General features: G+C 35.7%; 1 protein-coding gene across 4 annotated transcripts in view; it reads left to right on the top strand.

Annotated features, from left to right (window-relative positions):
• The window catches only part of LOC112051396 (chloride channel protein 2), a 69,391-nt gene that overhangs the window by 10,941 nt on the left and 36,118 nt on the right, over positions 1-22,332 (top strand). Inside the window, exons 1-2 of one of the 4 annotated variants that reach the window (XM_052889159.1) lie at positions 16,801-16,968; positions 17,530-17,711. The exons of 1 other annotated variant lie outside the window; for it this stretch is intronic. In XM_052889159.1, the coding sequence (XP_052745119.1) occupies positions 17,634-17,711 (78 nt within the window). In that variant the 5' untranslated portion in view covers positions 16,801-16,968; positions 17,530-17,633. Of the gene's footprint in view, positions 1-7,999; positions 8,005-16,800; positions 16,969-17,480; positions 17,712-22,332 lie in introns of those variants that run through there. 2 more of the 4 variants (XM_052889158.1, XM_052889161.1) reach the window with 2 other exon arrangements.

Raw genomic sequence — 22,332 nt, 5'->3', positions numbered from 1 at the left:
CACTGTAAAAGGTTCGGGCTCCTGCTTCCTTTAGAAGATCGGACCATCGGGTTGGAGATCTACCTCGTGGCCGTTTTTCTTCCACATTTCCCACCACAATAATTTTTTCCAAGTTTTCGTTCCCACGGCGTGTGATATGTCCAAAATAACTGAGGATGCGCTGTAGACAGATGGTTGAGAGACGTGTTTTAATTTGAATAAAACAGAATTTATATTATAAACGCGGAAGTTTGTATGGATGTTTGTTTGTTACTCTTTAACGCCGCAACTACTAAACCGATTTGGCTGAAATTTAAAACGAATATAGGTATTACCCTGGATTAACACCTAAGCTACTTTTATCCCGGAAAAATCCATGGTTCCCGCGGGATTTGTAAAATGTCAATTCCACGCGGACGAAGTCGCAGGCCGCTAGTTATTAAATTAAAATACCTGCTGGTAATAAAAAAGAGTCATCAAAAAGATGGTGTAACTTTACCAAAAAACACATTCGACTTCCATTTTGTACCAAATTCCAAAAAGGTGATTTAGGTGCACTTTTTTATTTTTTCCGTGGGTGTGTTGTGCCGATTTCTCCGCTGTTTCGAGGCTGAATTGCGTTTTTTTTTTCAAATATTTTAAAATACTGTACGTTATTCTGGGTTTTTTTAAATAAAACCTTTAGAATAATCTCTGGTTGGGGAAACCGTTTAGCTTCGCATTACCACAGCATACGTAATAATATACCTAATGCATTCATATAGCCTCTATAGTTCAACGGTAAGAGCGGTCAGAATCATTACCGAGGGGTGGTGGTTCGATCCCCACCCCGTTTGTCTATTGCCATACCCACTCTTAATACAGTCTTTCCCGACTAGTTGGAGGGGAAAGGGAATTTTATAAAAAAAAATAAAAAAATTATAAAACTTACTTATCGTTTCATCTTTAACTTCTACTGGCAGCAATTTGTAACATTATATTTAAAAAGTAGGTACCTATTTCGAGGTTTATTTTTTGTTCAAGATTTTTTCTGCTGTATAAAACATGCTAATCGCAATTACGAGTGATTTAAGTAAACTTGACAGTATGTCTTTCGAATTTGTCTGTACCTCTATCTATAGTAGCGAGTTAGAAAGAGAGAGATAGAAATCAATTCGGAAAGAATATCTTTGAAGTGCTGCCGAGGATCGCTTAAAACGGCTCCATACTAAGTCCAATAGTGACATCACATGTAAGATCGTTAGATTTGTATAGGCGGACAAAAAAAATTTACAAATACAAGACTTTGTTATTTGTGGTTATATGTTTATACTTCTTATCACAAAATATATCACAATGAATGTGAGGAAACTAATTAATGTATGATCTTTCATCTAATTACGTTAAAAGATTTTTGATTGATTTTGAAATTTTATAACTTTATTTATTTTTTATTTTTTCATGTATAATTAATTAGTTTTTATTGACTCTATTGTCCTGAATCTATACTAATATTATAAGTAAGTCTGTCTGTCTGTTACCTTTTCACGGTTTAACTACTGAACCGATTTAAATGAAATTTGGTATAGAGATAAAGTAAACTTTGGAGCAGAAAGTTTTGGGCGTCCGTTAGTATCTCATAAAGATAAATAAATTCAAACCTAGCCGTCTTCCCAATAGTGCCGTTTGCCGCTACAAATACGACGTAGGTATAAAGATAGTGTTTGATTTTGTTTGCAATTATTTTCATCGACATGCATTATCAGAAAGAATGTGACGAATTATCAGCAGAAAGCACATGACCGTACTATCTGATAAGACATTAGGTATGTTGGTGTGATACACTGATAGCGAGATATCACGAGATATCCCGAGATAATCTGACCAAAGTCAATGTCAGAACCCGCTTCCTGTATTTGTATTGTCTATAAACAAATAAATAAATAAAATAACAATGTCTGTTTGTACTTAGCTAATTTTATTGACAACTTTTTACTAAATGCATATACATATATGAAAGTTTGTAAATATAATAAATGTAATAAATAAAGTAAATGTTTTTGGCTGGTGGAAGACTTCGGCCGTGAATAGTTACCACCCTAGCGGCGACGTCGCCCGCCAAGCGTTTTAGCGTTCCGGTACGATGTCGTGTAGAAAACGAATGGGGTGTGGATTTTCACTTGAAATTGGATTTCCACCCACCAGACTGTTTTAATGGCCTAGCGGCCAGTCGAACCTTGTACCTTACATTTATTGAACTACGTCACAGAGGTACTCCCTACAATAACGAACACTTATTAAAAGTTCAAAGTCATTGTTTAAAGATGTAACCTAATTCCTCGAGACTATTTATAGTAATTCCCACTAGTTGTTATAAATAGCCTGGCCAGTAATTGGGTTTATTGCCTGGACGTGTACATTTCGTTGATTCACACTGACCAGTGGAATTTATTGTCCAAGCGTCATCACCAATTATCGATGATGATGATGTGGCTTTGTAGAGACTGCGCAAATCACTTGATTTTGTTTTCCTCATCATCACATATTAGCTTATTTAACCAACTTAATTTTATTATTTACTAGCGGACGCTCGCGACTTCGCGGCGAAATCAATGTGACTTTTGAAGTCCTGTTTCACCACTTTAGAGTTTAAATTATAAATTTTTTTATGATTTATGATCAAATTTTTAGTACTGTAACTCTAAAAATTAAGGACTTTCCATACAAACTTTCAACCCCTATCTCACCCCCTTCTTATTTTATTTTGACAATAAAAAGTATCCTATAACCTTCTCCGTATTATGGTCTTAAACCGTGCCAAGTTTCATTTGAATTCATTTAGTAGTTTCAGCGTGATGCTTGAATAACAAAAAAACACGGACAGACAGGCAGATAAAAAAATATAAATTTAGCTTCAGTATCGATTATATAATGCCACCCAACAAAAATTTTCAAAATATCTTCAATGTACAGAATGTACAAAATGTACAGAATTCGTAATATTCATTGCCACGGTAACGTTTGGTGTTACAAATGGTAGTAAAATCTCAAATTGCGAATGTATAGAATTCGACCTATTTTATTATAAGTATAGATTTCAAAGTCCCTTCCCACACTCTTTGCCGCAGGTTTATTGAAAAACAAAATAGAAAACAGGGCAGTGTACGCTACGTCACTGTACACTTCATCCAATACGTGAATTCTAAGTTTTCCGACCATGGTCAGTTGGCTTATATACTAGGTACCTTTGTTGTAAGTAGGTAAAATTAGTTGGCTTATTAATGACAGAAAGGAGATAATCCAAAATTGTATGGAGCCCAGGATCAGTCATTCTTTTGAAATAATATTTATTCTCTCCCAAGAAATGCAACACTACTATGTGTGATGATTGCGGATTGATGACGTTTTCAATGCAGTAGTCGATTTGACGTTTGCTGTTAATTGTCATGTCATAGTTGCTTTAAGGGCGCCATTTTGATATAACTCAAAAACTTGGGCTTTAATTTTATTTATTTCTTTTTATTTAATTCGTTTTGTTCACTTATTTAGATTTTACGAAAATACTTGTAATTTTAAAAATTTTATGATACGGGGTACAAGATTGGACCTGAAATGGACCATATCCTTTATGTCTGTATTGGAAAAAACATGAAGGATTGGCGAGTCAAACATGCCTGCTAAAACATATTCAAGATCTTGTTGGGTCTCGCTCGCAGTCTTGCTAGGAGGGGATGACGTCCGTTTTCTAATAATTAAAAAAAAATGATGAGTGTTGTTTAAAATTCTCCACGGAAAATATTGTTTCACCAAAAAGATTACAAGGTTAATTAACTCTGTGAACAAGCAAAACATTAAGTACGCAAGAAATGAGAAAATATTAAAAGTCAAATATTGCTATCGGTCTTTATCAGCTGTTGGAGTTAACAGTGGCCTGCGGTTTATATGGGACGTTACTGCTGATTATGGTACATACGCGTGATATATGTGCAGCCTAGAATGTTTAAGTTAAAGTTCGTTTATTTCAATTGTACATATTTAGCTTATAGTTCGCGATTCGGCATTAGGAATATATACCCTCTTCTCATCTGTTATTTAAGTAAATGGGATACGGAAAAAATTATAGAAAATATTCAAATTGACACATTGCATATAGGTTGCCTATATAAACTGCGGCGAAATAGTTTTGAATGCATTAGGTTTATTTTTAATGTAATAAACTCCTTCCCTCTTAATTAAAAAAAAATCTTACACTAGTTAATAGAATATGCCCACAACATGTGAAAACGTAATGGTTGCCTGCTTTCACAGTGCAACTGTGGAGTTGCCAGATGTAAACAGTTAAGTAATGTTATTTATTTATACTCATCAGTTATTTAGTCGTCTAATATGTCAAATGAAAGCTTATTTTATGTATTATGGGCAATCTAACACTGAAAGAATTGTTCAAATAGTACCTGTAATTCCTGAGATTAGCGCGTTCAAGCAAACAAACACACTCTTCAGCTTTATAATATTACTATAGATGATATTTACGATTATAATTGTTGCTCTTTTTTTGATTGGGTGTTTACCATAAACTCAATAATGGATCGTAGCAGCTTTACAGGTAAGTGTATGCGAGCTCGAGAGCTACTCGTAAGCGAACCGAAGGGTGGATCAGAGAAAATAATTAACAAAGAAATCTTGTCTTCATTTATTGACAGAACACAAACTCGATGTCTGAATGTCTTGAAGTGTCAAAGTTAAAATAATGTATTTTAATGAAACAATTATTATAACGCAATCAAGTTTAACGAACGAGTAACTTCTGTAGGTATATGTTTGACGTCACTATAAAATACAGTGACGTCACGCTGCCGGCCGCCAGCACAGATTAACTTGAATTGCTGCGGATTTGCGGTGCCTTCGAGAGATTATTATCTTCATGTTACATGCTGTAGCAGATTTATAGTCAAAATCTGAAATTACCAGTTCTATTACAATGTTTATGTTTTGTTTTGCTACGTATACGTTCTTTGAATGATATTAATACAGATAAGTAAGTTGGTATATTGGTAAAACTATCCGGTTAAAGATCATGTTTGGGGTTCGTGAACTTATTTTTTTTCAATGATACTTTTACGCAACGCAGTCTGAAGCAAACGACGCATGTTCTAGTCATGTGAGACTCGCTGAATGATAATATTCTGTTTTAAATAATATTTAAACTATATTTAAATTTTATCTATGTACTAATATTATAAAGCTAAATAGTTTGTTTGTTTCAACGCGCTAATCTCTGAAACTACTGTTCTGATTTGAAAAATTCTTTTAGTGGAGGCTATCGAGGTTATTAAGGATAGGTTATATATTATATATTCCTACGGGAACGAGAACCACGCTGGTGAAACCGCGCGGCGTTCTAAATAAATCAAACTCAAACGACAGTAAGTCGGTTAGAGCTTGCGCAAACTGGTGACAACAGAGTACACAGTGTTACGTCGATTCACAGTTTGGGTGTCAAGGTGGCTGATATCGGAGTTTCAGGCGTCTCATGCCCAAGGTTGAAACTTTTCTTTGTTTACAAATCAAAAAATATGGTATTTGTTTTTGCTATAATAAAACCTTTATACGAACAATAGGCAATTCCTATTCACAAAAAAAAACATGTATTTTGTAATGTAAATAAAAGCTACATCTAGAACCACACATACTTTATCTAACTCTAGTTTTTCCTTGTGTTCTAGTGTAGACTAGATTATTCATCTTCGTCATCATCATATCAGCCGATGGACGTCCACTGCAGGACATAGCCCTTTTGTAAGGACTTCCAAACATCACGATACTGAGACTAGATTATTACAAGATAAAAAGCCGCCCTTTTGCATCATACTATTTTTTCTTAGCAAAAGCCAAAGCTGGACAATCAATCAATCAATCAAAGCATTTAAATAGTGAATTCATAGAAGTAAATAGTATGTTAATATAGAAATAGTAAATTATAATAAAATTTTAAATTGGGTTTTTAAAGTATTATTTTGCTATTTTTTTACTAAAATGTATATATTTTGGACCCTTATTCTATGAACTATACAAAACTAATATTGATTATTTAAATCTAATATTATAAAGCTGAAGAGTTTGTTTGTTTATTTCTTTGATTGAACGCGCTAATCTCAGGAACTACTGGACCGATTTGAAAAATTCTTTAAGTGTTAGATAGCCCATTTATCGAGGAAGGCTATAGGCTATATATTATCCCTGTATTCTCACGGGAACGGGAACCACGCGGGTGAAACCGCGCGGCGTCAGCTAGTTATTGATATGAGTCATCTAGGCTATTGTTGATTCGAAACTCTTTCAGTAGATGGCGTTCGTTTTGGCACAAAGTTCAAAGTTTGACTGCAACACAATGCATAACGAACATGTTTTTTTTTCTAAATACCTACTGTTTTTATATATTTAGTGCATAAACTTCCTGTCCCGCTAGAGAGGATAAGTAGGATTAAAAATATAATCAAATTGCAAGGAAGCCAGATCTCTACATTTCTTGATAAAACAAGATACCTCGTTTTTTCATCGTACAGCTAACGGTGGAATTCATAGTCGTAGTAGGGGGCCCCTAAGGGGATTATTCAGCCGCTATGTGTCGAATTCAACCCCTACGCGTTTCATAGACAAAAGAAACCCCTCATTTGACAGGAGCTGGCGGCTGACTGCTGAATTACCGATATTTGTCAGCCAAACCATCCCCTGGCATTTTTTTTTGTTGTTATTCGTGATTTATTTATTAAAAAGTGGACGTTCGGATCGTTATAAAGTGAAGTTATAAACAGCGAGTTATATCAGTGCCCAAGAAATATATTCGCAATTGCGTAAACCCAGTATAATACTATGGCGATATGGAATGTAGTATGTACGAAAGATTCTCATATTAGGCATAATATGCCTCTGTTTGATGAAGAATGAACACAGAAGACCAAGAGAGGAATACCAATACCGCTAGTATTGTAGTAGTAATACATTCTAGCAGCACTTCGATTCTATGAAACGGGATGTTATCAGGTACGTACCTTTGTTCATTATCAATAATTTTTTGTTCATGAAGACGCCGCGCGGTTTCACCGTGTGGTTCCCATTTCCGTAAGAATATGGGGATAAAATATAGCCTATAGAGCTCGGGAATAGTGTAGCTTCCCAACAGTGAAAGAATTTTTTAAATTGGTTCAGTAGTTCCAGAGCCTATTCAAAACATACAAACAAACAAATCTTTCCTGTTTCTATTATTAGTAAAGATAAATTAGGAGTAGATATAAAACCAATTAGCCCAGTGGGTATGACCTCTGCCTTTGATTATGATGGTGTAGGTTCCCAACAGTGATAGAATCTTTCAAATCAGTTCAGTAGTTACAGATCCTATTCAAAACAAACAAACAAATTTTTCCTGTTTATAATATTAGTATAGATAAATTAGGAGTAGGTCAAAATCCATATAGCCCAGTAGATATGACCTCTGCCTTCTATTCGGAGGGTGTAGATTCAAATGCTGTCTGAAACATGCACCTCCAAATCATTTCAGTTATGTGCATTTTATGAATTTAAATGTATATTACATGTCTCATATGGTGAAGGAAAAACATTGTCTCTACATGTGTGAAGTCTGCCAATTCACATTGGGCCAGCGTGGTGGACCTTATCCCTCTCATTCTGAGAGGAGACTCATGCTTAACATACTCATGATGAAGAATTTAATTAGTTTGTTTGTTTGTAATCTAACCTATATAAATGTTAGGTATACCTATCTAGTTTTGATTTAGGAAATATATAACCTACATAAATGTAACTAACATAATGTTTATTTTCAGACTGTAGGTGCAGTCCATCAAGCATTCTATGAAATAACAGAAATGCCACAAGTCAAGCTGTATTGATGTCACGCATAGGTATACATATAAACAACCCCGGAGGACCCTATACACAGATTTAAAGAAACTGGCTATCATGGCAGGGAATAGCAGTGATGAGCTCTGAGAATACTGTTTTACCAAGAATACTGAGAATACTTTGGTCCTTGAAAATCTGAGTTTTCAGATCACAGTAATTGGAAGACCCTCATACCTTGAAAAGTCAGCAGCATTTAATATCGAAGTAATAGGAGTGAGTGCAGTGTATTGTAAGGTGGTCACTCACTCTGAAGTCCATAACAATAGAAAATATATACAAATCTTAATTGAATGAATGATGGAAAATAAAAATTTATTGATTCACATCTTTAATAAAGATAATTATTAAATATTTACTTCTGCATTTTCCATTTAAGTCTGGCCCTATAAAAATATACAATAATAACAATAAGTTATATGTAAATTATGTATTTATTGTTGTTATTAATTAAACTTTGTATCAAAAGGATATAGGTTTGATTTTAGAATTGCAATAAGTGTGTGTGGTTCATTATTTTCAGCCCATTACCAGGCCAAGCTTACCTACTAAATACATATATAATATTATGTGATCTAAAGCTTTGTGAAATGCAATTTTACCACTATTCCTAAGGATAAGCTACACTTATAAATAAACAAATTTCCTCTGACAATATTTTTTTTATTTCAAGTAGGATTCCACATTACAAAAGTATGAAATATCAAACTACTTATATAGGTAGTAATAGTATGCTTGGGATTTCTCTGCGTGATCGAATCACAAATGAGGAGATCCGCAGACAAACCAAAGTCACTGACATAGGTAGCACAGCGAGTCGTGAAGCTGAAGTGGCAATGGGGGGCAGGCCACATAGTTCGAAGAGCCGATGAAATCGCAGTGTTGGTCGAACCCCCACTAGGTGGACCGAGGGCATCAAGCGGGTTGCAGGGAGCCGCTGGCGGCTCGAGACCGTTGTGTTTGAAAGTCCGTGCAAGACGGCTATGTCCAGCAGTGGACGTCCATCGGCTGATAATTTTGATTATGATCATGTTCGTCCACATATCTTCAATATTTTTCTAACAACTCCTTCTTGTGAGAAAGAAACTTTTTGATAAAATTGATCTATTGTACTCTTGAACGAATCAAATTTTACTATGATAAATAAAAACAAAAAGTAAATGAAAATATTAGAAAATAGAAACTCAATTATTTTGTAAAATGTCAAAGAATTAACAAAATACGTCTCTCTGTGGTTCTGTCACAGAATTTTCAAAGATCTAATGTAAAATCATAGACAACATTTGCTTGAAACTCCAGTCACCTAGGGGCTCTCTAGTAGTTTGTTTATGAAATGCAATGAAGGATGATTCAATAGTCAGCCCCTGGGTGAATACTGAATATTGGTTTGTGGGGGATTGTTCACTTCACGACTATGAATTCCAGGGTAAGAAGCATTCAAGCCGTCAATCTGAAGTTCCTATGCTCCTGTATTTAAAATTTCTCGTCAGGAATCGAATCTGAGACCTGAAGTTTACATTGAAGAGGACTTATAAATTTTACTGGTGTGTAAATATAATATTTTTAATTTTATTTCCACGGTTCTTGCACGCTATACAATATGACATGTACTTTTGGAAATATTCAAAAGATTTAATATTTAATTACATTTTTAATAATTTTATCGTCCAGTGCTCATGTATGTGTTTTTGTGCTCAAAACATAAAAATAAGATTTTTATTCACCATTAATTATAATATTCCAAATCGTTGTTTTTTAATCTTCTTACATTCTTGTTTAATTAACGAAAATATTTTGAAATAAGTGGATTTTTAATCCTTCCATCTTTGTTCGTTTGTTTGCTATTTAATGAGTGATGGCGCAGTTGTAGGTTCGTTGATTTAGAACTGGGTGGTTCTAAATTCGATTACCAGATAAGGTAATTTAGGAGTTTATAATATTTAGTGCTTAATCAGGTTTAACGTGGTGATGATAAGTCGTCGTCGTCGTTATCAACCCATATACGGCTCACTGCTGAGCTCGAGTCTCCTCTCAGAATGAGAGGGATTAGGCCAATAGTCCACCACGCTGGCCCAATGCAGATTGGCAGACTTCACACACACAGAGAATTAAGAAAACTCTTTGGTATGCCAGTTTCCTCATGGTGTTTTCCTAAAATGCACATAACCAAAAGTTGGAGATGCATGCCCCGGACCGGATTCGACCCCACACTTTCGGAATCGAAAGCAGAGGTCACATCCACTGGGCTATCACGGTCTATTGCTTACTTGCGAGTATCTTAAGAAATATCTGTCGCGTCTTCGAGCGTAGATAATGATCGGTGTACGAGTCGGTGGCTCCCCCTCGCCAGACAATCACCCATTATTTGTGCTCCTTGACGTGAGGTAATCGTTCCCGCGTGCTACGTACTAGTACGACACTGCGTTTAGATTTGCGGAACACAAAAATATTTTTTTATTCTTCACAAGTTAGCATTTAACGACAATCTCACCTAATGGTAAGTGACGATGGAATCTAAAATGGAATCGGGCTAACTTGTTAGGAGTAGGATGAAAATTCACACCCCTTTCGGTTTTTACATAACATCGCACCGGAACGCTGCGTCTTTGCCGGTTAGGTGGTAACTAGCCACGAAAGCCTCCCACAAGCCAGACCTGGACCAATTAAGAAAACCTCAATCAGCCCAGCCGTAGATCGCCCCAGGGTTAGAATGAGAGGGGTTAGGCTAATAGTCCACCACGCTGGCCCAATGCGGATTGGCAGATTTCACACACACGCAGAAAATTCTCTGGTATGCAGGTTTCCTTACGATGTTTTTCCTTCACCGAAAAACCGATTTTGAGAAATTAAATATCACGTGTCTCAAAGACACGTGATATTCAATTTCTCAAAATGCACGCAAATGAAAAGTTGGAGGAGCATGCCCCGAACCGTATTCGAACCTACACCCGAATCGGAGGCAGAGGTCATATCCACTGGGCTATCACGGCTCATTATGATTTTATGCATGTTTTTATACGAGTAGTTATAGATTACGTAAAGCAATGGTTAGGATTCCCAGTGTTTATAACTATTACATTGTAACCGCAAGTAGATCAAGTGTCTGATAATGCCCACTTATAATAATTGTGTGCCCACGATGCCGGCCATATATCACTGAGGAATTATGGGCTATCATCTCTAATACCTCAATTGTATTTTTATTACGTAAACCTACGATATTTTACTAAAGAATACTACTTACAATGAAACACTAGATCGTAAATGGCAAAACTCATATGTATTTTTTATATTCATCAAACCAGCATATGCCCCGCGGTTTAACCTGGAAAGATCCTGTTTCCGTGAGATTACGGAGATAAAATATAGCCCGTGTTACTCGCTAATAATGTAACTTTCATTGGTAAATAAAATATTGAAATTGGTCTAGCAGTTTCGGAGCCCATTTTTTACAAACAAACCAAAACTATATATTTTTCTTTGTAATATTAGTGTTAGATTAAATGCTTCTACATATAAGAACACAAAAAGAATCTTGTTATTTAAAAATATTATTAAGTCAATTTATCTTGGTCTTATTTTTTAATATTTATGTATTATCGGACGCCCGTATGAAAATCTTTTTTTCCCATTTTTTCGAGAACCATTTTTCCGGGAGGAAAAGTAGACGAAAATTTTATGAAAATCTGTTCAGCTTCAGCAGTTGACAGACAGACTTATGTTATATTAGTACCTATAGATAAAAACTAAAACTAAATTACTATTTTTAGTTAAGGAGCATTGAAAATTATTAGTGGTTTGAATCCTATTACTCCAATTACCCATTACTATCGGTTTACTATTTTCTATCAACAAATGCTATGCAATTAATTCCAAGGCTTATTGAATACCGCGCATTATCCCCTAGTGATCTAGATTTCTTAGATTACCTGAACTCCTATTTGTATGATTATAAAGTTCATATTGCCGTGTAATAATTTTCTTATCTTGGAAATAAAATAAGGGCTAGTGTATACTGATGGCGTTTCCCACGGTTCGATAATGATTTTTTGAGAAGTTAATATAATATTATCATCTAGCATGCCTTTTCATATCAAGTTTCTTGCTGGCTTGGATTTCATTTGTAGAACACTCAGAATACAGCCTAAGATATACTGCCTGTATACTCTATATACTGGCCTGCTTATATACTCGTAATTATAAAATTAAATATCACGTGTCTCAAACGGTGAAGGAAAAGGTCGTGAGGAAACCTGCATACCAGAAAGTTGAAGTCTACCAATCCGCATTGGGCCAGCGATATATTATATATCTCTTGGGATAAACGAGAAAAAATCATTCTCACTTTCCATGTAGGGAAGTTTTATATAGCTATAAAACTGTAAAAAATATTGAGAATTTAGCTTTTTACAAATCCCTCGGGAACCATGAATTTTTCCAGGATAAACAGTAGCCTATGTGTTAATCCATGCTATAATATATGTCAATACCATATTTCAGCTAATTGAATTCAGTAGTCGAGGCGTGAAAGAGTATCAAACATTCATATCATCAAAAATCATCAGTTGTCACAAATCTCCGGAAACCATGGATTTTTTCGGGATAAAAAGTAGCGTATGTGTTAATCCAGAGTAAAATCCATTTCCATTCCAAATTTCAGCCAAATCGCTACAGTAGTAGCGGCGTTATAGAGTAACAAACATACATCCAAACATCCATACAAACTTTCGCGTTTATATTATTATTAATAATAGTAGGAGTAGGATTTTTTTATCAGATAAATAGTTGACGAGATATATCGTAAAAACCATTTCAACCCTTATTTTCAAGATGGCGGCCGCGGGACAAGGGTGGCGACCCCACAAACTTGTTTTAACTTTACACTAACCCCCCCCCCCCCCCCCACAGCAAAAAAATAAAATTGCGTCCTCTAAAAACGCAAGGTAAGGCCTAAAAAATGTAACATTTCGTGCTTCAAGTGCGTTTTTTAAGTTGGTCGACTTTTACTCTTTAAATAGCAATTCCTACTTAGCTGTTATAGTTTCACAACCCGACCGATGAATCATGCTTAGTCGCATAGGGTAGCCATTAGACTAAGTAGGCAGCGTGTGTACACTCAGCCCTATTTTGGGTGACAATGGAATGAGTGTGTTCGCGGTCGAGTGTACTTCCGCACGAACTAAGTTGTGACGCACTATACCTACCTATGTCATACATGCATCTAGCTATCTCGTCGTAAGAACGTTAAGGTACTGTTACACATGCTCTAAAATAGCATGCTAAAAACTTGCTATTAAGTATGCTCCATACGAGCATGTTTATCATCAGTTCACATTTGCTAGCAATAAGCATGTATGCTCCTGAATAAGCATGCTCAAAGCAAACATTCCAATTATACATGCTAATTTGTATCTATCGCTCTCTGTCTATAGTATCGTGTTAGATAGGGAGAGATGAAGGTGAAGATAATACAGAATAGCAATGCTGATTGACTACCATACTCAATAAACAAACCCGTTCAGACGCGTTAAAAGCACGCCCCCTTCCACCCGCGCAGCAAGTAGCATGCTCATAAATCGCACGACTGTTGATTTTTGAGCAAGTTCGAATTAAGCATGCTCATTATTAGCAACGTTTCGATACAGATGCTAATAAGCAGCAACTGCTCAATAGTTGATTGCTTTCGAGCTTGAAATGAGCATGTGTAACAGTAGCTTTAGGTTCATACGGTCTAGGAGGCCCAGGGTTCCATTCAGATCAAGGGGGTAATTGCGGAAACCCGAAAGCTATTTATTGCTTATTTTGCATGAAGAAATATTCTAAAAGGGGCAATATAAGGTTGAGTTGTAGGCACGTATAGATAAAGTAAATTTCCACTCCAATATAAGTTGAAGAATCTCATTATTATGAAAATGAAATCACGTAAATAAAATTATTTGTTTCTGCTTTTTGTGTCTTTTGATTAGAGAATTTATTAAAAGAAAACCAAAACTTTTTTACTGCCATCTTGGGGGGTCATTGCGTAACTTGATCGGATTCGTTTCAGAACCGCCGAATTTCTTAGGTTCTTTAAAAAAAACTATTTAATGTAGGTACTCGTAGGTATACTTCGTTCTCCCTGAAATAAATTTTCGTCAAAATATTTATGTAAACCACTTAATTGTTCATCAAAAAGGTACTTATAATTAAGAAATTACAACTAGTCGTAAATAAATAACAAGCAACAAGCGACCTTATCACTCCTCCGATTACCCTACTGAAAGGAAATTATTTGCAATTTTCACCATTGTTAAGTGCTTAATCTAGTCAAAAGACGTGTGCACGCCACTGGTCATCAAGAAAGCATTTCTGTAGAAAAAAAATCACGTGCCATTATTCGGGGTTGAACAATTATCGGCAAATTAGTGATGTGAATAGATGTCGATTAACATTATAGTTATCGATGTTGGAGGACGCGTTAACACGTAACGCAAACTGTTATAAACTATATAATATGGCTATGACGAATATGTTAGGCCGCGTACACAATTGGCCACGGAGGGATGATGACAGTTTTTTTTTATTTGTATATAAATTAGGACTATGCTTATAATAAAGCAATTTTGTAAACGTAACAGGGTATCTTCGATCATTACTTTAGGAACTATAGGGTAATATTTGCGGCACTACCGCGGATCCCTGAAAAACGCCCTATACAAAATGATACGATTTAATGACGTCGTAGGTCGTAATTATCGTTAGATTTGTATGGGTGTTCAAACAAAATTACTAATATCTTTGTTATTTGTGCGGTTATGTTTATAGTTCAAATATTGAAAAATGTCATATTTAATGTAAGGAAGCTAAAACTGTATGAATTTTCATCTAATTACGATAAATAGATTTTGAAATTTTATACCATTTTGTATGGGGCGTTTTACAGGGATCCGTGGCAGCGCCGCAAATCTGACCATTTAAATCCCTGTAGCTCCGAAAGTAATGATCGCACCTACCCTGTTACTTTTACAAAATAGCTTTACTATTAGCATACTCCTAATTTATAAACAATTTTAAAAACTGTCATCATCCCTATTAGCTCTGGCTTAGTCATCTTCTGTGGCTACTTATTACTGTACCGCCAAAGGTATGGGTAGAAAAAGTTCCAAAGGTTGTTTGGTAGAAATTGCTTTAACAATAAAACTGTCTTTCCACATAGCTGTATACTGTATTTTTATCTTTTTTAATTTTGTTACTGTGTCATCATCATAATCATTAACAGCCGATGGACGTTTACTGCTGGACATAGGATGTACTTCCAAACCAATCGGTCTCGAGCCGCGAGCATCCAGCGGCTCCCTGAAACATGCTTGATGTCGGTCCACCTTGTGGGGGGTCGACCAACACTGCGCTTTCCGGTGCGGGGTCGCCATTCCAGCACCTTGGAACCTCAACGTCCATTGGCTCTTCGGACTATGCCTGCCACTTCGTTTCGCTACTCGCCGAGCTATATTAGTGACATTGGTTTTTCTGCAGATCTCCTAATTTCTGATTCGATCACGCTGCGAAACCCCAAGCATAGCTCGCTCCATCGCCCGCTAAGTGACTTTGAGCCTTTTTATGATGGCCAGAGTCAGCAACCAGGTCTCGGATCCGTAAGTCATCACTGGCAACACGCATTTTTCGAAAACTTTCGTATTCAGGAAATTTGGACGAAAATATGTGGCGGAATTTCCCAAACGCTGACCAATCTATCTATCTTGTATTCGGTGGTTTACCTCCTTCTCCAAATTTTACCTACCTAATTAGATTGTTTGTGTTGTTACTGTGTAATAAATAATAATAGACGAAACATGTACCTCTTTTTCTAATACGACATTAGACTGCATTGTCATAACATCGGGTGAGATTGCAGTCAAGGACTAATTTGCCATTGAATAAAAGCTAAGTGACATGCTGATCAGTGGCGCGATAGTAAATCAAATCAAAAACAAATCAACTGATCTGTAGGCAGCGATCGATACACAGGATTTAAAAAACTCGCATTAACGAAAGTTCTTGGAATTAATTAAAAAACGATTTTTTCCAAACTTTCAACAAAGATAACTTAAGAACGAATGAACCGATTTGGACAACGTTGCTACTTTTATGCGGTTCTATAAGGTTAATAGCTGATTAGTTTTTAGAATTGATCAGTACAGCAGCTTCAAATTTATTAAAAAAAAAAAAACTATTCTTTTTGTTTTTGAGATTGATGTTAAGATAATTTTCGAAAAACGTAGTATAATCAATGTATTACCTACTTATTACTAGCAGGAAGTTAAAGGAATACAATATCTTTCTGGAACCTCATACAATGAATTCACACGACTTGTGACCTCAGACCAATTTTAGAAAGAACGGTATGGCACTCATAGTCACGAACAAAATTGTCTGACATTTTCTGAGGAACACGAGCTTAGATTTGGTATATATCTTATACTAAACTATAAGTTCTTGCCCGTATTTTACACAATTCAATTACACAAAAACGCTTTTTTACGGAGTTCTTTAACCGACGAACACGATTACAACTATTTAACATCGGTTTCGGTTTAATCGCATTAGATCGTTGATCATATACTTTGACAGAAAAGTAACATCTAGCGAGGCGGGTCCTATAAAATAATTGGTCTGAGCCTGTGACGATATAGTATCGTCCCTGATGCTGATCAAACGAAAACTTACACTGTGCCACATCAGATTCTCAGATCTTATTTCATTTAACAATAACCGAGCAGTCAGTGAAGTAAACGGACTAACGGTAACATCCTCATTTGAATAAACCTACTTAAAGCAGGAAAATGAATTAGTTAAATTAGTACGAGTATATTGTGTCCACGGCTTAAGTTTCAGAATTTTCAGCGTGAGTTCGCTCTTAACATTAGGTCAGTCTGCCTGAACCGATACCGCCGGCGAGGTGTGAGGAAAATCATGGAAAAACCAAAAAAATAATAAAAAAAATATCGCGTTTTAAGTTTCACTTACAATAAATTAAAAACAGGAAATTTAATGCTCGCTATTTTTTGTTTCGGATTTATATTAATTAAATTTTTCGAAATCTTTTGATGTGCAGTGAGTCCTTCGTCGATGAATATTAAAAATAATTAAATATTAAAACAAATATTGACAAGCTAAACTAAGATATGATGTTGGTGTTTAGTTAAGATAAGAAGTTGAATTATAAAATCAAATAAGTTCACAGAGTTTTATAATATATTTTTTATATGTTAGGACTTTGATGTATTTAAATGTAGATATATTTTTATTTCGTTATAGCATAACAGTTCTTTTAAAGCGTCTTTATTTTGTGATTTAGATAATGGGGATAATTATCTCATTTGAATAATACTTTTATATATCTTTGCACATTATAAAGACAAAATAAGGGAATTTATTTTTTTGAATTAATACATTAATATTAAGTAAATGATATTTATTTAATAGGTTTTGCCTCAGCTTTACGCAATGTCCACAATATTTTATATTATCTAATTCGGCATTCAAATAACGCGAATATGTGAAACATAAAAAATGGTTTTATAATTAATAACGCTTATGAATATTAACATATTCTATTTGAATAGAATTTTCATCGATATAAGGATAATTTTAAACACGCACTGCCCTAAATAGTAACGAAATGATTTCGAAACGTGAATGGTAGAGACAAAGTGTTAGTAATTTAAAAAAAAAAAGAACTTTTATAATAATTTCAAAAGTGCCAAAAATAAGCAGAAATGAAGTGGAAGAAACAGACCCTAGTGTCAGGGGATACTTCGGAAGGGGATATTGGACATAGCTACTTGGGAACACTTGTAAGTAAACCCACGTTAAGCTACTAGTCATCATTATCAGCATATTTTATTGGCTAGATTAAAGTTTTGTATATATTATTCTTTACAAGTTAGCCCTTGACTACAATCTCACCTGATGGTAAGTGATGATGCAATCTAAGATGGAAGCGGGCTAACTTGTTTGGAGGATGATGATATTCACAGCCCTTTCGGTTTCTACACTACATCTTACCGAAACGCTAAATCGCTTGGCGGTACGTCTTTGCCGATCGGGTGGTAACTGGCCATGGCCGAAGCCTCCCACCAGCCAGATCTGGACCAATTATGAAAAACCTCATCAGCTCAGCCGGAGTTCGAACCCAGGACCTCCGTCTTGTAAATCTACCGCGCATAAAGGTTAAGGAGAGTACCCTGATTATAAGAAAGTGGATATAGAGCTTAGACTCATCGCGCTGCTCCAATGTGAGTTGGCGTAGTCTGACTCTAACGATCACTATCACTTGATAATGATAAATCACTATGCCGTACTTAAAGTGCTCTCTTCTTCCAACTCCGGGCTGAGAAATTTACCAAAAACATTTTTAGATGATTTAAAAATTCTGAATTTCATAGACCCAGGATCGAATCCAGGACCTTCGGGAAGGACGCGTAAAAGTATTTTCCAGCGAGGAAAAAAAAAATAGGGTCGAATCCAGGACCTCACGATTCGAAGCCACATACGCTAACCACTAAACGGACGAGGCAGAAAGACTGGGTACCTAGATACATAAGCCTCAATAGCTCAACGGTAAAGTGGTCGGACTCATCGCCGAGTGGTGGTGGTTCAATCCCCGCCCCGTTGGTCTATTGTCGTACTTACTCCTAATACAGTCTTTCCCGTCTAGTTGGAGGTGAATCAGAATATTGGTCATATTTAAATGGCAAATATTAAACAAAATACCATGCAGAATACAAATTATACAATTATTTGAATATTTACCTACCTTTAATATAATAACCTTTAATTGTAGTAATATCTCAAAGATTTACGAGATAGCGTTGCAAGTGTGTTGAATGTTTGAAAAATTACATTTTGAATTTAAAAATATAAATACAGGTATATTTAAAAATTTAATTAAAAACGCGATTGTTTACAAAGTTAACTAAAACTAAACACAATGAAATAATAAATTCTATAAACAAGTAATAAATCTTGATGCGAAACAGCTATTTTACCTAATACTCGGGAGAGTTTTGAGGTAGTTTAGATTTTTAATGGGTCCTAAAGTCGGTATTTTTTTACAAATAAAGGGTCGTACAGACAGACGAACAAACAATATGATCCTATAAGAATTACGATTTTTTCATTTTGAGTTACGGAAACTTAAAAAAACTGATTTTAAAATGCAGAAAAATACAGAGATCTCTCTATTTGTTCAGGATCCCATCATCAAATCCTGAGCATAGGAACCACTTAAGGAGTAGTACTAAAAATTAGTAAACTAATTTTCAAAATCGTTTCAAGCGCCTTGGACTATTTTTAGATTTGTAGGTATGATACATGAAAATTAAATAAAAAAGCCCACGAATTCAGAACGTCGTCCTTTTTTGAACTCGATTGAAAAAACAAAAGCTATATAATAATTTACTTATTTTGCTATTATTCGCGAAAAGCCGACGAACCCATGCGACAACGTCACCCAGGTCCGACAAAATACTCTCTACGTACGTTTCACCCCGAAACCGGAGCATCCTCAGGAGATGTTGACTCTACAACGTGCAATTGCAAATTTTGCAATGGACCTGGGTGACGTTGTCGCTTGGGTTAGTCGGCTTTTCGCGGATAATAGCAATATAAATAAAACATTTTATAATCATGATGAACTTCCGCAAAGTAACGCCTGCTTCTATCCAACATTCGTAGGCCATGTTTGGTTGTGTGGTTGAATACTTATTTGATCATCTGTTAACATCTCTAATTACCTTCTAATAACTTGCTTATTAAGCAAACACACCTGCTAAGTACTAACGATGTTAAATAGACTTGATTGGTCATGTGAGGTACATATGTTGTGACGTCACACACTTTTTGGAAATCATGTGATTTTTTGTCACTTTTGAATAAAATAGAAATGATACCTATCATCATTATTGGCATATTTTAGTGGATTCCGGAGAGCATAAGTTCGAATCCGGTCCGGGGCATGCACTTCCAAGTGATATGCTTTTTAAGAAATTAAACGGTGTCTCAAACGGTGAAGGAGAAACGTCGTGAGGAAATTGCCATACCTGAAAATTTTCTTAATCAACGTGTGTGAAGTTGCCAATCCGCATTGGGTCAGCGTGGTGGACTGTTAGCCTAACCCCATTTAGAGAGGAGACTCGTGCTCAACAGTGAGCCGAATATGGCTTGTTCATGATGATGGCTTATCTATATTAGTAGGCACATGGGTTGACCAACTTTCAGCCTTCCTAACATTGGGGGATTTCTGGCTAATGGCAGGCTCTCGGCTTATAGTAAAGTGTCTATAGTCTGGTAAGTTCGTTAATGACAGTCCCATGATATGTGGGCGACGGGGGGAAAGACTGGGCGGGTGTGAAATCGTGCGTGCGGGAGTGTTACGAACGAAGTTTTCAAGTTATAGAAGATTATTTTAGACCTTGATACGCATTACTGATTTTCCCTCAACCAACCCGGCAGTTTAGTTGCACCAGTGCAGCCCAGACCGATCAAAATACCGGCAGATAGATCTACAGCCACACACGGTCAAGTTTGCATGGTGCTTAAGGATGTGTGCAAAGCAGAAAATATTGAACTATCATTAAGCGATGGTTTCGATATCTTTTCACTGGCCACATCCCTAATGCCTAGTTCGCAGTACATTTTAGTCGAGTACAACGACTAAAATACTAAAGTAGTCCGAACTAGGCCTAAGCGCCATATAAGATGAACTCGTGTGTGACTGGCGTAACGCGACGCGTACGAGACTACTCTTGAAAATAGTTACGTAGCATTTTATTGTATTAACTAGCGGACGTCCGCGACTTCGTTCGCGTGGAATTTAATGTAAACTCTCAAGCCCTATTTCACCACTTTCTGTTTTGAATTTTTTTTCTTTTGAATTACATTATATTTCAAATTTTTTTTATGATTTATGAATAAATTTTTAAAACTGTAACTCTAAAAATGAAGGACTTTCCATACAAATTTTCAACCCCTATTTCACCCCCTTCTCATTTTATTTTCGCAATAAAAGTATCCTATAATCTTCTCCGTATGATGGTCTTAAATCGTGCCAAGTTTCATTTGAATTCATTTAGTAGTTTCAGCGTGATGCCCGAATAACAAAAAAAGCCAGACAAAAAAAACGAAAAAAAAAATATTTTTAGCTTTAGTATCGATTGTGTAATGCCCCCCAACAAAATTTTTCAAAATATCTTCAATTTACAGAATGTACAAAATGTACAGAAGTCGTATTATAAGTATAGATTTTAGATGGCGCTGGCTTCCTTTATGCCTCGCTAACGTTTGTTGTTACAAATGGTATAAGTAAAATCTCAAATTGCGAAGAAATGTATAGAAATCGACCAGTTTTATTATAAGTATAGATTATTTTATAAAGTAAAACAATGAAATAAAAATATGATTAACGAAATTTATCGTTTGAAAGCCTTTTGCTTTCTGTTTTATTAATACGCTTTTATTACTTTCACATTACTCATATGATTGCTTGTTACGCACCAAAATGCGAATCACTTGGCCTTCTTGACACATATCCCAGGTGGAATTAAAACATATCCAGCCTGACATTTTTTATTTGGACATAAGCCACAAAGTACATCACGTTTGTTCTTGCCATCAGCATTGTTGTTCGCTCCGGACAATTGTAACCCTGACTGAGGTATTTTGGCCAAATTATCCTGCTCTGTCTCTAGCTCAGTTAGTTCTGCGGCCAAATTAACTTGCAGTTTCTCTAGCTTAGTTGGTTCTTCGGTCAAATTATCTTGCAGTATCTTTAGCTTAGTTGGTTCTTCGGTCAAATTATCTTGCAGTATCTCTAGCTTGGTTGGTTCTTCGGTCAAATTATCTTGCAGTATCTCTAGCTTAGTTGGTTCTTCGGTCAAATTATCTTGCAGTATCTTTAGCTTAGTTGGTTCTTCGGTCAAATTATCTTGCAGTTTCTCTAGCTTAGTTGGTTCTTCGGTCAAATTATCTTGCAGTATCTCTAGCGTAGTTGGTTCTTCGGCGAAATTGTGTCTGAATTGTTGCACTTCATCACTTTTTATACCGTTTAGCGGTAAGCAATATGATTGTTCGATTAGATTAAGTAAGTAGACAATATACCACAGTTGGAGCAGCATGTTGCTGGGATATAGTAGCAGTACAGAGCGGCATGAGCTTATATTTGGATTCTTTTATATATGACTAAACAGGAAAACCATCTCCGGAATGATTATTATCTAGAATTTATTAATTACTCTGAGGAATATTACAGTAACTATTAGATGATCGCGATTCGCGACTTTATCCGCGTCTTAAAAAACCTGTTGAACTATTTTTTTTAATTATTAAATTAACTTTTATGCAAGATCCCACCCACTTAGTGTTAGTCTATGTAACTCTTAATTAGTCTGGCTATCCTGGTAGTTCCAGAGATTAGAG

This window comes from Bicyclus anynana, chromosome 25 (assembly GCF_947172395.1).
Source record: "Bicyclus anynana chromosome 25, ilBicAnyn1.1, whole genome shotgun sequence".
Taxonomy (NCBI): domain Eukaryota; kingdom Metazoa; phylum Arthropoda; class Insecta; order Lepidoptera; family Nymphalidae; genus Bicyclus; species Bicyclus anynana.
The sequence above is the reverse complement of the archived record's forward strand: the minus strand, read 5'-3'. Positions and strand labels throughout refer to the sequence as shown.